General features: G+C 47.1%; 1 protein-coding gene across 1 annotated transcript in view; it reads left to right on the plus strand.

The window, feature by feature from the left end:
* Window positions 1-17468, plus strand: part of PLBD2 (phospholipase B domain containing 2) — a 176524-nt gene that overhangs the window by 76247 nt on the left and 82809 nt on the right. Inside the window, exon 6 of the mRNA XM_085636157.1 lies at window positions 8335-8429. Coding sequence (XP_085492283.1) covers window positions 8335-8429 — 95 coding nt within the window. The remainder of the gene's footprint in view (window positions 1-8334; window positions 8430-17468) is intronic.

The following is a 17468-nucleotide window of genomic DNA, read 5'->3' on the forward strand; positions in this document are numbered from 1 at the left end:
GGGAGATCTTCTCTTTCTGTCCAGCCCCCTTTATTACCCTGCTTAACACCTCTATCACCTCAGGAATTGTACCTGATGTGTTCAAAGCAGCCACGGTAATCCCTATTATAAAAAAAAACGGTGCCGATCCTACTCCCCCCTCCAACTATAGACCCATTTCGCTTCTCCCACTTCTGGGCAAGATCCTGGAGAGCCAGATCACCTCCTCACTCTCCACCTACATTGAGGCCCACCACCTCCTGGCGGACCACCAGGCCGGCTTCCGGCCTGCACATTCTACGGAATCTGTTGTCCTCTCAGTGGTTGATGAGCTCAGACGTAGTGCCGACACCAATTCCCCCCAGGCCTTAGTCCTTCTCGATCTCTCCGCCGCCTTTGACACGGTCGACCACTCCATTCTCCTCGACCGTGTCAGGGGCGCCGGCCTACGGAGGTCGGCTTTGACCTGGCTCACCTCTTTCTTAGCAGGTCGTACTCCGGCTGTTCGTTTGGAAGGCTTTCTTGCACCCACCCGCTCTGTCTCCTGCGGGGTACCCCAAGGCTCCTCCCTCTCCCCCCTTTTGTTTAACCTTTACATACACCCCCTCATTGCTGCTTTACAGGATATGGAGGTTACAACGTTCAACTACGCTGACGACCTCCAGCTCATCTTCAACCTCTCCTTCTCTCCCGACTCAGTTTCCAGGGTCCACTCCACTCTTACTTTCATCTACAACTGGATGAACCTCAATCATTTAAAACTGAATCCTGATAAGACTGAGCTAGTTCTCATCGGTGGTCCCTCCAATCCCTGGTCCCCTGCTTTCTTGCCCCCCCATCTTTGGTTCCCCCCGTCTCCATCTGCCTCCGTTAAAACTCTGGGCATCAAAGTCAGCCAGGATCTCTCTCTTCGTCCCCAGATAAGCTCGGCAGTCTGCTCTTGCTTTCTGGCCTTAAGAACCATTCGGAAAGTCTTGCGCGACTTCACGATCGAAGCCCTCAAACTCATTGTCCTGGCAATGATCCTATGCCGCCTAGATTATGGCAACGCCCTGTATGTGGGCATTTCTGCCTACGAGTGCCGTCGCCTGCAGCTTATTCAAAATCAAGCGGCTCGCCTCATCTATAGGCTCCCTAAATCTACTCACACCACCCCCCTACTTCAGACTCTCCACTGGCTCCCCATTAGGGAGCGCTCGCTCTTCAAGATGGGCTGTCTGACCTTTATGTCTCTAGCCGGCACTGCCCCTGCATTTATTAGATCTAAGATCAATGCATATGCTCCTGCCAGAAATCTTCGCTCCTCCACCCAGTTCCTTCTTCTTGTCCCCCGATTCCGCAAGAAGAAATCGGGCGGCTCCAGGTTTTCGACACTCGCCCCCCACTTCTGGAACACACTCCCTTTGGCAATCAGGTCTATTCCCTCCTATTTGGACTTTCGGGCTGCCCTGAAAACCCATCTGTTCGAGGCATATGAGCTGCAGATTGTACACTTAGCATAGATCGCCATCTGATGTTGGGCCCGGATGTTTGCAGTTTGTTTTTGTTCTTTGGACAGTCTTTGGAAGTCACGAGTTCGGTGACTCCTCCTTCGGTCCGTACTGCGCATGGGCTTCGGCTCCATCCTCAGATTGTTTTTTTCCGCCATCGGGCTCGGATGTGATACTTCGTGCTCCGGCTTCGAACTTCTACGGTTCCAGCCTCGACGGAAAATCCTCGTTCTTAGAGTTTCTTCATCTATCTTCATCTCTCGAAGCGGCACTTTTCTCCATTCCGCACATCGGCACCGGCCTTCGGGCCCTCCTCGACTCCGGTCCCGGCCGATGGAAAGGACTCCGTTCAAAAAGTGCCCAAAATGTGGGTCTAAATTTCCCCACACCGACCTCCATCAGGTGTGTAACCTTTGCCTCTCTCCAGAACACGAGGCTAGAGACTGCCCCGCCTGTAAGTCTTTTCGATCAAAAAAGACCATCCGGGATCGAAGAGCTCGACGCACCATGGCGCACTCATCGACCGCAGCTCCACCGGACATCTTCGGAGACGACACCGGAGCTTCGGGGCAACAACACACCGAGCAGGAGGAAGACGTTGTCAGCGCTTCCGAGGCCGACGACTCCGACGTGGAGGACATCACACTGGCGCAGCGGGTCGTGAGTACTGTACCCCCTCCCACCCCCGCGCCCCAAACCAAAGAGACTCAGGTTACACCCTCGCATGCAGGCCTGGGTAAAACCAAGCACACAGCTTCTATCACCCCACCTTCGGGCCCGGTGTCGAAGCCTCAGTCTCACGGCAGCTCGAGCTCGAGCCAGCCGACGCCTGGTGCCGAAAAACACCGTCCGGCACCGAAGAAAGTGACGCCCAGCTCGACTCCGAAGCCATCGGTGCCGAAGCCTGGACTCTCGGTGCCGACAAAACACAAACACAAATCCCTCGGCACCGACGCTCCGGCGCCGAAAACTACTTCAACGCCGAAAAAACCGGAGGTTCCAAAAAGGCATGGCGCAGAAAAACCATCAAAATCCTCGGCTCCGAAAACATCGGCACCAGCGGACGATTCGGTGCCACTGGACCTCTTTACACCAGATCCTTTGCAAAAGACCTTATTTAAGGATCCAAAGACTTGGCTATTGACTTTAGTTGTCAAGAAAAGATGTCTTGACATGCCGGCTCCTCCTCCACCGCCCAAGCGGAAGGACTCTGCTACTTCTCCTCTCAGAGTGCCCTCCCCACTACCTCCTCCTCCACCTCCTCCACCCCTTCCCCCTCCCAGGTCTCCGCCACCCTTGCCTCATCATTCCCCGACCCCCGTCCCCAGATCCGGATTATGGGGATCCAGATTATGACCCGGCGGACGCCCCAATGGACCCCACTCCACCGGGGACCCCAGACCCATGGGAAGACTACCAAAACCCTGACATACCGGATGTGCCTCAGGACGACCTATACCCATCCAGGCCGTCTCCTCCAGAGGACTCCTTAGGGTTCCACCACTTAGTGCAGAGAGCAGCACACTACCATGGGGTGGAATTGCATAGTGAACAGTGGAAGACGACTTCTTACTGGATACATTTGATATTCAGGATAAGTCCACAGCTATCTTGCCTATGCTTAAGGGTGTCACCAAGCATGCTGCAGAGGTGTTCAAAGACCCTGTCAGGGCCAGGGTCTTAAACCCTAGAATAGAAAAAAAGTATAAGGCGGCACCCACAGACCCTACATACATTAAGGGCCCTGCTCCCTTAGATTCCCTAGTTGTGTCCACAGCGAGAAAGCGAGCTAACTCCCAGTCCTCAGGAGAGGCTCCACCGCCAGATAAGGAATCCAAACTTCTAGACGCGTCTGGCAAACGCACCGCCTCACAAGCCGCGAACATCTGGCGCATTGCAAATACACAAGCGCTGCTTGCGCGCTATGACAGAGCACACTACGATGAGCTGGAGGCTCTTATACAGCACCTCCCAGAAAAACACAAACGCAAAGCTCATGACCTGATACAGGAGGGTAAGCTAATTACTAACACCTCCATTAAATGTGCCCTCGATGCAGCCGACACTGCTTCTAGAGCCATAAATACTAGTGTCCTGCTTCGTCGTCATGCCTGGCTTAGGATCTCAGGGTTCAAGCCCGAAGTCCAGGCATCCATCCTAAATCACCCCTTTGACCAACAAAATCTCTTCGGGCCAAAGGTGGACGAAGCATTAGAAAAAGGACACAGACACAGCAAAGTCTATGGGGGCATTACAATCACAGACCCCTAAACGCTCCTTTCGACGCTCATCCTTTCGCAGCACAGGCAGAGGCTACTCCACCGATAGCGCCTCTACCTCCTACAAGTCCCCTCCTCAAAATACCTTTTCAAAGGGCTACCAAAGGGGTGGTTACAGAGGCAACAACAATAAGGGCAGGGGCAAAACTAACACCACCCGTTCTACCACCCCGCCCGCACAATGACTTCCCTCCGGTCCCCCCAGACCATCCCACTCCGGTCGGGGGCAGACTACAAAACTTTATCCACGCATGGGAATCCATAACATCGGACAAATGGGTGACCCAAATTATTCGGTCAGGGTACTGTCTCGAGCTAACATCTACACCACCCAATATCCCACCAAGGCACCGTCCAATGTCTCAAGAACATTCCACACTGCTCAAACAGGAGGTGCTCTCCCTCCTCCAAAAACACGCTATAGAGCAGGTCCCCGTCAATCAGCAAAATCTAGGGGTCTACTCTCTGTACTTCCTGATACCAAAGAAAGACGGGACCCTGAGGCCCATTCTGGACCTCCGGCCTCTAAATGCATACATACATTCAGACCATTTCCACATGGTCACCCTACAACAAGTCCTCCCGCTCCTCTGTCAGGGAGACTTTCTCACTACCTTGGATCTGAAAGACGCATACTTTCACATTCCAATACACCCTTCTCACAGGAAGTACCTCAGGTTTGTGGTGGACGGTCAGCATTACCAATTCACGGTTCTCCCCATCGGGGTCATCACCGCACCACGGGTGTTTACCAAATGCCTAGCGGTAGTAGCAGCACACCTCAGACGTCAACATGTTCACGTCTTCCCTTACTTAGACGACTGGCTGATAAAAGCCGCGTCCTACGACCAATGTGTGCAACATACAAACAGCACCATCCAGCTGCTCCACCAACTAGGCTTCACGGTGAACTACCAAAAGTCTCACCTTGTACCATCTCACACAAAGCAATATCTCGGGGCCACTATAGACACCTCCAAAGGTATTGCCTATCCAAACTCAGCCAGAATCGCAAGCATACAAGCCTTGCGCCAAACGTTCCTTCCTCAACACTCTCTTCCAGCAAGAGTGTTTATGAAGCTCATAGGGATGATGGCATCTTGCATTTTCATAGTGCCCCATGCAAGACTTCACATGCGTCCACTCCAAGAGTGCCTAGCACGACAGTGGAACCAGGCCCAGGGACAGCTAACGGATCTGGTGTTGGTGGACGGCCGCACCCATCACTCTCTGCAGTGGTGGAACACCACAAACCTTTCCAAAGGGCGGCCGTTCCTGGACCCGGTTCCTCAGGTGATTCTAACGGCAGACGCATCGCTCTCCGGCTGGGGAGCGCACCTCTTACACCTCACAATGCAAGGTCTATGGACGCCACAGCAAAAGTCGCTCCACATCAACCATCTGGAGCTCTTGGCGATCTTTCTAGCCCTAAAATCTTTTCAAAAACAGATTTCGGCCAAAGCAGTCCTCATTCGCACAGACAATATGACTGCAATGTATTATATCCAAAAACTGGGGGGGACACACTCTCCCCAGCTCTCCCGCTTAGCCCAGAGCATATGGAGATGTGCAATTCCTCAAAACATCTTTCTCCTGGCACAGCACGTTCCAGGCGTGCAAAACACCATGGCAGATCTGCTCAGCAGACAAACGCAACAACTACACGAATGGGAACTGCATCCACAGGTCCTTCGCCCATTCTTCCAAACGTGGGGGCATCCTCAGATAGACCTCTTCGCCACCCACGAAAACAAAAAATGCCCAAGCTTCGCCGCCAGATACCCACACCCATTGTCCAAAGGCAATGCGATATGGATGAACTGGTCAGGCAAATTTGCATACGCCTTTCCACCTCTCCCGCTAATTCCATTAGTGGTACGGAAGCTACAGCAGCACTCCCTCACACTCATTCTGGTAGCTCCAACATGGGCCAGGCAGCCGTGGTACACCACACTACTACAACTCTCGGTGGTACCACATCAAAAACTGCACCTGTCCCCATGCCTCCTAACTCAGAACCATGGAGAAATCAGGCACCCGGACCCAGCTCAGCTCAACCTTGCGATCTGGCTCCTGAAATCTTAGAATTTGGGTACCTTAACCTTCCCCCTGATTGCATGAACATTATCAAGGAAGCCAGACGTCCTACCACTCGAGCATGCTATGCCGCAGAGTGGAAGAGATTTGTAGTTTAGTGCTGTAACAATACAATCAACCCCTTAGATGCATCCATACAGCACATCATATGCTATCTGCTCCATCTTCACAGGTGTAACCTGGCATATTCATCCATACGCCTACACCTAGCAGCGATTGCTGCTTATCTACAAAACAGACAGCATTTATCACTGTTCAGAGTGCCCGCTATTAAAGCCTTTATGGAAGGCCTTAAAAGAGTAATTCCGCCCAGGGCACCACCTTCCCCTGTATGGAATCTAAATGTAGTTCCTACAAGGCTAATGGGTCCGCCCTTCGAAGCTACAGTGAGCTACAGTTCCTCACCTGGAAAACAGCTTTCCTCGTAGCTATCACTTCCCTTAGAAGGGTTGGTGAAATACAAGCGTTCACTATACAGGAACCCTTCTTACAAATACATCACAGCAAAGTGATACTTCGTACAAATCCAAAGTTTCTGCCCAAGGTCATTTCCCCCTTCCATCTCAATCAATCGGTGGAATTACCTGTCTTTTTCTCGCAACCTCAATCTGTTGCGGAAAGGGCCTTACACACACTTGATGTTAAGAGGGCTTTACTGTACTACATACAGAGAACGCAACCTTTCAGGAAAACTAAACAATTGTTTGTTTCCTTCTCTCCACCACATAAAGGCAACCCCATCTCTAAATCAGGGATAGCTAGGTGGATTGTAAAGTGCATACAAATTTGCTATCAAAAGGCAAAAAGAACATTATCTGTTCCACCTAAAGCCCACTCTACTAGAAAGTTAGGGGCTTCTATGGCTTTTCTAGGGAACATACCCTTAGATGACATCTGCAAAGCAGCCACATGGTCAACACCGCACACCTTCACAAAACATTACTGTGTAGACTTGCATTCCAAGCAACAAGCTAGTGTGGGCCAGGCTGTACTAAAGACACTTTTTCAAACCACTGCAACGGATACGGGTGGTCGCCGCTGAGGTTGGGTACTGCTATATAATCTATGCTAAGTGTACAATCTGCAGCTCATATGCCTCGAACGGAATATGCTACTTACCAGTATGCATCTGTTCTTGGCATGTAGAGCTGCAGAGTTGTACACGCCCACCCGCCTCCCCGGCTACCTGTATCCGTTCCAGTCCATCTTATTTAGATACAACACACATGGGTTTCTCACTGTTATTACTACGCTCCATCATTTCCCTGTTGGCGAAAAACAATCTGAGGATGGACCCGAAGCCCATGCGCAGTACGGACCGAAGGAGGAGTCACCGAACTCGTGACTTCCAAAGACTGTCCAAAGAACAAAAACAAACTGCAAACATCCGGGCCCAACACCAGATGGCGATCTATGCTAAGTGTACAACTCTGCAGCTCTACATGCCAAGAACAGATGCATACTGGTAAGTAGCATATTCCTTTCTCCTCTGCCTATCCCTCTTAAACCCTCACCCCCCTTCCCTCCTCAGTTTCAGTTTACTTCTGCAGCGCCAAGAAACCGCTTGGTAATAGAGCGCTATACAAAACCCTTTCAACTTCACCTTCAAATATCTGTAAAGCTGACTAGTTGGTGCAGCAGAATTATCGGGACTAATTCAAAAAGTACTTGCATTTGCACAACATGGACACGATTATTGCTGTTTTTAAACAGTTCTCAAGTTAACAACTGTGCACATTCTTGCAATCAAAGGAAATTTGTCAGCTGTCACCTTTTGTCTCCTTTCAACAGCCGGTACAAAGTATGAAAAGCAAACTAGGAAATCATAAGGGAACACCAGTAAAATGCAAACAGTATACACTTTGGCCACAACCTTGACAGAAACAATAGTTTTGCTACCAATAACTTGTAACTCAAGCAGTCTAAATGCAGTCACTATTCAATAGGTTAAATACCAGGTGGACTTACACAAACTGCAAATTATAACACAAAGCATGGAAAATACTGAAGGAGACTAACCCACAGGTAAAGCAAATATAAGATTCACAGCATAACTTGGTTAGTAACAACTCTAAGAAAATCTAGGCATGCTACTGTAGCAGCCAAAAGGTGCTAAAACGACAGTTAGTCTCACTGATAAGTACAATTGCACTCAAAGTACAAAGTAAACTCATCTGTAACAAAACAAAGGATAGAATTGTAGCAGGAACATGGTGATCGAGGATCATGGGAAGATGAGAACTGGAAGCTGATCCACTCCAGCGGCACATGAAGCAAGGTTACCATACAGGTTTAGGAAAAAATCCATTGGATTCCAGTGAAAGGGCAAAATCTTGTACTGTCCTGCTAGGTCCACCACCTGCGTGTTTCAGGCAAAAGGTTTTCCTGTAGTCTGGTTCACTTGATTCTGGTTTTGTCTGATGGTTGCTGCATTAGATTTCTTATGGTGTGTGATGAAATTAATATTTTGCCCTCTCATGCTTCCACAGGGGATTCTGCGGTTCCAGGAAGCGTCCAGTCCTTTTCTTCCTACCCAGGCTCTATATTTTCTGGGGACGACTTCTATACCCTGAGCAGCGGGCTGGTGAGTCACTCACTGAGATGATTGTGTGTTTTTGAATGTTAGTTCCAAGTTGCACTTAATGAGATCCATTTGCAGCCACCCCACTTTGAAATTTTCCTAAACTAAGATCTTGCAGGGTGAACATTTTCTAGTCCATATTTTGCACAAAACGTGGCCACATAGTGGTTGGGTTTAGAAAAGGATCTTTGTTTATTTTAATAAAGATTTTTGAGCATCCATATAGGTGATGTCTGAAGGAGTTCTTGTAATGTTGAGTCAAAATGCCCTCCACTTTGGATTCTATTTTCTGTTAGTTATTTCTGCCAGCCTGCTCAGAATTACACTATTGGGACCGAAGCAGTGAAGAAATGATTGGAGTTTATAAATTGATAGAAGGTTTGGGACTTAAAAAAAACAGTGTTAGTCTGTGTATTGCTCCCAAATTTCAACATTGTATTTATTTATGTATTTTATTTATTTTACGTAGTTTCATATAGCGCAAACTTGACCCGAAGGTATCGGGTATCGGAGCGTTTTACATAGCACCGGTTGCGTTACATGACGACACATTCCTTTTTTTGTTAGGCACAGGGAGATTAAGTGATGTGCCTAGAATCACAGGATGTTCAGCGTCGTTGCCGAGACTCGAACCCAGTTCCCTAGATTCGAGGACGACCGCCCTAGCCGTTAGGCCAACTCCTCTCCTCTGGCTTCTAACTTTAATTTATCAATCTCAAGAGTGGACCAAAAGGCAATTTACGTTTTGCCTGAACTCCCCTTATATACCTTTGAACACCTTGAGTACCTCTATGCAATGTGTATTTCCCCTAGATCTTGAATAATGTGAGGTTTGCATACAGTTCCTTAAAAAAACCATGAAAACACGGGGAGAAAAATGTTAGGAGTGTTATGTAATAAAGTCTTGACTGTAACCAGGTTGAAATCAATTCTTCAAAACTAAGGGCCAGGTGTGCGAAACTTCCATTTTGCATTTCCTAAATTGTGAGCTCTAATAAATCTCTATTTATGAAATGCAAAATGGAATGTACACAAATAGGGATTTTCTAATAACGATTCCTACAGAGTAGAAATTGCTATTAGGAAATCGCTATTTAGGAAATGCTAAACCACTTGTTCCTCTGGGCCTTAAAGGCCCATAGGTACAAATGGTTATGCATTTCCAAATTTGCTATTTCCCAATAGGAAAATCTCAAATTATGAAGTGCAAAACCGAGGGTGCTTATGGGTCTTAGGCCCCCCTCTTGATGCACCCCAGAAAAATGTGGTGCACATGTAAGGTGCACAAATGTCATTGGGGCATGTGTGCGCTACATGGCACTTTAAAAAATGCATTTTTTTAAATTGCACATGGTTGCTATCGACTTGAAGTTAATGGTAATAGCATTTCCTAAATGCCCCTTTTGCATTTAGGAAATGCTTTGTACATGTGCTTAGGAAATCCCTATTTCGATCTTTTATTTAGGGATTGGCAAAATGCGATTTCTGCTGGGTAGAAATCACATTTTGAAACCACGTTTAGGCCTTTGTACATATTGAAAGGCGGTATTTCAAATCTTAACGGGCAGAAATTGTGATTCGGTCCGTTAAGAAATGCAATTTCCTTTTGTACTTCTGGCCCATAGTTCCTTAGAAGTGGAAATAACAGAAATCCTATGACTGAGAACTTAATCTTGGTGTTTGAACACCGATGTGGATTCAGTGTACTAAATATGCTAGGTGCTTCACCTTCTTTGCAGATGTTTGTTGAGATTCCATTTGATAGGTCAATATGAAAGGGAGAGGGTCATCCGTGATGCCACCTACCACAAAGTACTACAAATCATTTTTTTTTTTTTAATGTCAGTGGGGCTGTTCCACTTAAAACCAGTGCTAAATTTGAGCCGGTGCTTTCCGGTGCTCAGCACCGGCACTTAACTATCATCACACATTTATGACACTCTGCCACATGGTGGTGCTGCTCATCTAATTTAGAGATGAGCAGAACATCGGTTGTTTATGAATACAAAATACATTTACAAAATACATTAAAAATACTAATTCCTGCCTCCCCAGCCATTCCGTTCACTCTGGGAACCCAGAATATTCTGAACTGTCGTACTTTAAGGTGAAAGAGCTGGTTAGCAGTTGTTTTGTACTGTCATTGGCAGCGATGACGGGGCAATCGGTGGTGCAAGCTGTAGTGGCCTCCTGGTCAGAGCCTTATTATATTACAAATTAAGCACTGCTTAAAACTATTTAAAGATCATACAATGTTGACATTTGGGCTGTATTTATTTAGATATTTTGTTGAGTGCATTTGTTGAGTACAGTCCTTTCCCATGGGTTGCGTAGGACTGCAGATATCAATAAGAGTTCAGATACAAGGGATAATATTGATACCCTTAAAGAGGTTTCACATAGGGGCCTCCTTTTGCTCAGTTGTTGAGATTGCTATTCAGTCTTTCTGCATAATACTTTGGTGAAGGGTCTTAAGGTATGCACAATTTTTCTGAGGTGGCAGGATGTGCATCTCTGTTTCTCTGATCAGTTTTCACGGATTGATTGATGTGAAGTTGTTAGCAGGTTACATGTCACAAGCAAGCATCTGTTGAGGGAAGTGCCTAGTAGATGGTTGAAAAGGCAGAAATTAATGGAATATGAATGCTTTAGGTCCCTTCCCCAGCTGAGGTGAGATTGGGTGGATGGTTTTGGGTTTAGGAGCAAGTTCTTTCAGGGTTGCTTGGACAGCAGGAAATGTCGGTTTTGCAGTGTTGATCTTGTTTGGTTTCATACAATGTGCATTATTCCGTCATCCATCTGTTGGGTCTGAAACAGTCACTATTCTTTTTCATTTTGTGTGTCGTCTATACGGGGGAGGTGTGGCCCCAGTATGACTACTTGCATAAGCCCACAGTACGTAGTCCCCATTTTCAGATTATCTTTTTCTGCAATTGGGGTCCAGAACTGTAGATCAAAAATTATCAAAGAAGCAGCAGGAGGCGATGCCAGGGCCCAGAGCGAAGCACCCAGAGAATATCAACTATGAGACAGCAGATGACATTAAGAGCTAAAAAAATACTAAAAAAATCACAGGACAGACGGGTTGTTTTTTTGTTGTCCTTTGACCTCAGAGAATGCATAACCAGGGCATGGTAGTTCTTCATAAGCAACCTGTGACTGTAGGAAATAATGGAAAAAACTTCATTTATATTCTACCCAATCTACAACCCCAAACTGGCACAGATTGACACCCACAAAGCTTGCAGTTTGTGCTGACCAAAAGACCATTAGTCTGAATAGTGCAAAGTGAGTGAGTCCTTTCGACTAATTACTTTCAAAAGTACCAAAGGCAAATGTGCCAACGGTGAAAAAGTAAACGCCCACATTCTTGCGGTGGGTCCAAGCTGAAGATTTCAGACTTGAGAACCCCCAAAACAGACATCACTGCCAAGAAACTCTGAAGTAAACACAACACAAAAGACCAAAGAGCACCTGAGTCGAAATCAAAAGAGAGCAGTGTGGGCAAACATTCACAGTACGCTTTACTCCAAAAGAAGATAGAGCTCTGAAGTGAAAAAAACTTTGATACCAAAGCGAAAGATTGGATCGACGCTGTACTACACGTGATCTAGAATGACTCAAAACTCAAATGGTAAAGTTACTGCAGACAAACAAGCAGTTTAACTCCCTGAAGTCTCTTAGGACCCCCTTCAAGGCAGTTGAGAGCAAAACCATGGAAGAGGCACCCATAGAAACAGTACCCCGTGTGACATTAGAACCACAGGAGAGAGACCAAGAGGAATTCTATGAGTAATATGTACAATCCTAGGTCGAAGACATCTGACACTGGGAGGAGGACATACAACAGGACCTAAAGGCTCACTTCGTTGAGGTGGACCTCTATTCATACCATTGAAGAAGATCACCTCCAGATGACCTATCACTATACAATTCAGAGGTTAAGAGGGCAGCATACACATAAGGGGCACAGCTGGAACAGTAATAGGTGGAGGCTTTCTCCCAGCTAGAAACACTTCTTCCATTGCAGAAGTACCAGTTTCTGCCCATACACCTTCGTATTGGGTAAGAAAGTGTTTAAGGAACAGCCTTTTTAAGGCTTTCACCCCAAGGGTGGAAAATAAGTGCAGGCCTTCAAATCAGGACATAATGTACATCAAGGGCAATGCACAAATTGACTCGTAAGAGGATAGAGGGAGAATAAATGCTCCAGTGTCCATGGAGCCACCACTGGATGTGGATAGTAAATGATGGAGGCAGTAGTATGAAAATGAAGAAGCTAGCAAACACTGTGTGGCGCATTGCAAATCCAAATGCCCTGCCTGAAACCGGTCCTAGGATGCTTGTTTCCAGTCCAGGGAGGACCTGGTCTGGCAGTTCGCACTGATTGGGCACAGGGTCAAGACTGATTTACATATGGATGGGTCCAAACTGGAATGGCATGGTGAGCACAAAAACGATGTATTTAGTCCCAGATCTCTGTACTGGGGTGAATGTATGACATTGTTCTGCATTCTGTCCATCAATTGTTGTTTTTGCATATATGGACAGCCAATAATGGGAGGAGCTTGAATAGCGCATGCAACATTTGCTGGAGCAGTACAAACAGAAGGCAAAAACTGGCGATAAATAAAGGCAAAACCATCTCAAACATATGCCTAAATCCTACATTGACACAGCTGACCCAGCCTGAAGGCAGCTATGCATGCCCACTATGATCAGTCATTTATCACACCTTGCTCATGATCTTAGGTTTCAGACCTAAAGCCCAGGCATCGGTTATCACACAAGAGAGCCTGTTCATAGCTATGGTTGATGATGCATTGCAACAAATGAAAAAAGACAGTAACACCGCAAAGGCGATGAATGGGTCTGCAAGCCAGAGGCTCTATTAAAAGATGCATACCACTCACCAGAAGACCAATGGGAAGGGCAGGCTTTCATCAGAAACATAGACTGTTCAGGAAGTAGGGGCCCAATGAGCAAGCCTGCATTGCGGTACTTGGTAAAAGGAAAGCACTCCTTTTGAGGCAGACTAAGGGGAGAGAGTCAGTCAATGAGGGGTCTGGCACACTGAAAAAGTGGCTCTCAAGTAGCGAAGTATGGACACTACATCAGTAAGGTATCCTCCAGGAGCGGAAGAAGATCACCTCCTACAAGTGGGTGCTGAACATTATCAAACACAGATATTGCATAGAACTAGGCAACTCTTTCCACAACTTAGATGCTAAGAATGCAAAAAGCTAACTGCACCTGTGGACCTGAGAAAAATGGCTTGACACGGACAGCATTAGACCATCTGAGGTGACAACTTGTAATTTAAGGACTGAAGACCTTCCTGAGGGACCGGGTACCTTGTTTGTAGAAAACACAATAGATTAAACTTTATTCTGTCAGCTACAGGCAGGTAATGAAGCTTCTTGAGGTATGAGGGGAGATGAAAACATGGTAGGGAAGAATAGGGCCTCGTTACGATGGCGGTCAGGCGAGCGTCCGACAGTCATCATTCCAGGTTTTAGACCTCCGACATGGAGTCGGCGGACCTGACAGCCCAGTTATGATACGATCGCTGTGCAGTCGGTTGTAAACATCCCTTTTGTCATTGTGGCTTGTGCTGCGGCCCTGAAAAGGGCTGCAGCACAAGTCGCAATAGAAAAAGGGTTGTTTTTGAACATCCATGCACTGTGTGCCAGAAAATCTTTAGGCAAGGCCTGTCGTTTTGTCATTCCCTGATTCTTCCTCTATGTGGCCTGATGACAGCCAGGTGCAGAAACCCGTGCCTCTGTTGTGGGTGCTCTAGGTTGGGGACAACCCTGCTGTAAGAAGCAACACTTTATACAAAGGTTTTGTCAGGAGTGCAGACTGGAAAGAACATTTGAAAGAAGAACCACCTCCTACAGGTTCTATAGTTGCAGACAATGGATTTAAAAATGGGACCTCATTACCTCACTTGTTGTTCCAGTTCCACGTCTTCTATGAAAAGGACGGGAGTGCTCAGCAGAGTACTTCGAGGGCTGCTATGGTACCAGAGCTGGTATCTGCCAGTCTTTGAGAGGTCTTCACCGAAGTCTGGATCTCTGGCTGGAAGAGCTATCTACCTGTTCTGAAGTTCCTAGAAGCCTGCCGGTCCAGAGAGGGAAGAAGCCTGCAATTCCTGCAAGGAATGTCTAGTAGGAACCAGGTGTAGTGTGTCCCAGGTGTCTGTGGGTCACCCAGAAGAGAGAACTGAGGAGAGCGATCTGCTGGTTCACAGTGTTGTCGGCCCTGCAGTCTGTCCTTTCTGGTTCCTGGTGGAAACATGGATGTGCGACCGCAATTGCCAAGGACCAGTTGTGGTTATGATTGTGTGTCGGATTACGCCTTTGCACAACTGCACCTGCCTGCTGAAGATTTGGCCTGAGCGTGGCCATGCCTACTTGAGTTGTGAGTGGCAACTGCCCAGTCTTGTGAACAGAATGTGTGGCCATGACTGCCAGGAGTAACCCGCCCGTGCGGGGATAGTTAGTGCCCATGTTACCCTGACCATGTAGGGCTGCATCTGTCGTACTTGTCAACAGCCAGAAGATGCTGCACTTTCCTGGTGTCTTTTGGCTTGATCCGGGCCCAGCAAGAACAGGCCGACTCCCAAAGCTGTCTTGTCACCGAACCCCGACTTCAAAGACACTCGTTGGTCTGTCCAGGACAGCATCAATTCAGGACTGTAGCATCTGCCGGGTGTACTATTGGATGTGGGCTCAGTGGATGAAATGGGAAATCCAGGAGGGCTGCAGGCTGGTGCGCAATCTCTCCTGCAAGAGGGTCTGAGTGTGCTCCATAGTCAGGCGGCAGAACTGGTCGATGCAACTATTATACTACTAAGTAGTAAGACTGAACTGTGATTGTGAGAACAAAGCACATCTATCTGAAAGTGATAGTCTGCACCTGAGCTTTACTCTTGGTACTACCTTATGCCCCATAAAGGGAGCCGTGAGCCCTGGGGGGGAGCCTGGATCCAGGGGAGTTTGGGGGAGGGTTAGGAGTTTAGTTTGGAGAGGTGCTGCACTGCCTGAATAGCACCCAGACACACCAAATTGCATTCTGTTTAAGTAACTTAAGTATTACGTGGTCATATCTATTAGGGTACTTTTTTTGTATAACAATAAGCAAAGTTATTGTATGATTGTTGAAGTCTGAGATTGAGCACCACCACATTACCTCCCTGAGAAGCCTGTGACTGCTCACCATTGCTGCCACTGGCATAGGAAGTACCCTGGGGCATCCGAGGCAAATTACCACAGCCCTCACACTTGGGGCCCAATAGCCCATTCTTGCACTGTAGCTCCCAGAATGGGTCTGACAGTGATCATCGCCACAGATGCATCTCAGACAGGGTGGGGTACCATCATGGGAAACCTGAGAAGCTGCTGATATGGGATACCTCAAGGGGGAGTAAATCGCATCAATATTTTGGAATTAAAGACCCTATTCCTAGCCCTGAAGGCCTTTCACAAACATCCTGGAATAGTTAGTACAAATCTAAACTGTCAAAAGAAATGTGAGTTCTCTCTGAACAAGCTGGGGACAGAGGGGGCATAATCTCAAGTGCTATTCAGCCTACTGCAGGCTATCTGGAGCTGGGCAATTCAGAGGGAGATTTCACTATTAGAGACAGTGGTTAATTTGTAAAACAATGAGTGCCAAGGCCCTTGTCAGGAGGACATGGCAGCTTGCACCATCCATTGGCCCTGTCAGTGGTGCCATTACAGTATCAACACAACTACTAACCACACACTTCTCCAGGTATGACAATTCATACTATTCAAGGCCCACAAAGCTGTAAGAATGGCTTGGGTAGCAGTATTAGTGATGTTAATTTACATTAAATTAATAAACAGTTGTTGTTATGCTCATACCCAAATTTGGCAGACAGCGCCACCATGTGCATACTGTCACATGCCCTGGTGCTAAGAATTAAACACTAATGAGATGCACCTGTCAGGGCACCAAAATGCAGAAGCAGACCGATCAAGCAGTCAATAAGGGATTTCACACGAGTGGAAGCTAGACCAATGGCTGGTTGAAACATACACCAACCTGGGGAACACCGCAAATATGCATGTCCTGTCCGCAATACACCCAAACTCAAAATACCAAATCTTTACATCCAATGATTAATTTGTAAAAAAAGAACAAAAACAGTGCTGGGGCTCTCGACAGGAGACACCTTGCACCAGCCCATTTCTCCTGTTAGCATTGCCTAATAAAGAACAAACTACTAACAATGAAAGCGGGTAGAGGATGTGGCGTAATGGCCAAAGCTGGCGACTTTGGAGCTGGGAAACCAGGTTTGAGTCTTGGTGTTGGCTCAACATCCTGTGATTCTGGTCAAATCACTTAATCGCCCCATGAATTAATGTGTCCTTAACTGGTGCTCATGAAAAGCACCGGTGTTGATGATTAAGTGCCGATGCTGAGCACGGGAAGCCACAGGCTCAAATTTAGCACTGCATCCAGGTGTCCTCACTGCCTATCCCAAAGAAATGCCCTGTCAGTAGAATAATCTGCGATATTTGCCTACGCTCCTCCAATGATTCCCCCCACCCAATACCCTACGCCTTTCCAATAAGCCCCCAATTCCAGTGGAGATAAACAAGTGCAAGCAGACAGACATGGTGCTGATCCTAATAACCCCACAATGGGCCAGACAGACATGATACTCTGATCTAGTAGAAGTAACAGAAAGCAAGATGATAAAAACGCCAGTATTTTAAAACCTGTTTCCACTGCAATAAGGGAAATAGTGTCACCCAGAGCCAGCCATCCCTTGCTTACCGGCATAGCTGTGGTGGACCTAGAGTTTGCTTGATGGTTGTATGGAGGTACTAAGGTAGGCAAGACAGATTACCACAAACAAATGCTCTGTGGACAAATATACCAGACTTTGCTCACTGGACTGGGTCAGTAAAGGAAATCTGCTGCATAACCTGATAATGGATGAATAATGTATCTTTAGTAACTTGATGCATCTACTGAATGCAAAGCTTGTGTATGCCTTCATTAGAG

This window comes from Triturus cristatus, chromosome 11 (assembly GCF_964204655.1).
Source record: "Triturus cristatus chromosome 11, aTriCri1.1, whole genome shotgun sequence".
Lineage (NCBI taxonomy): Eukaryota > Metazoa > Chordata > Amphibia > Caudata > Salamandridae > Triturus > Triturus cristatus.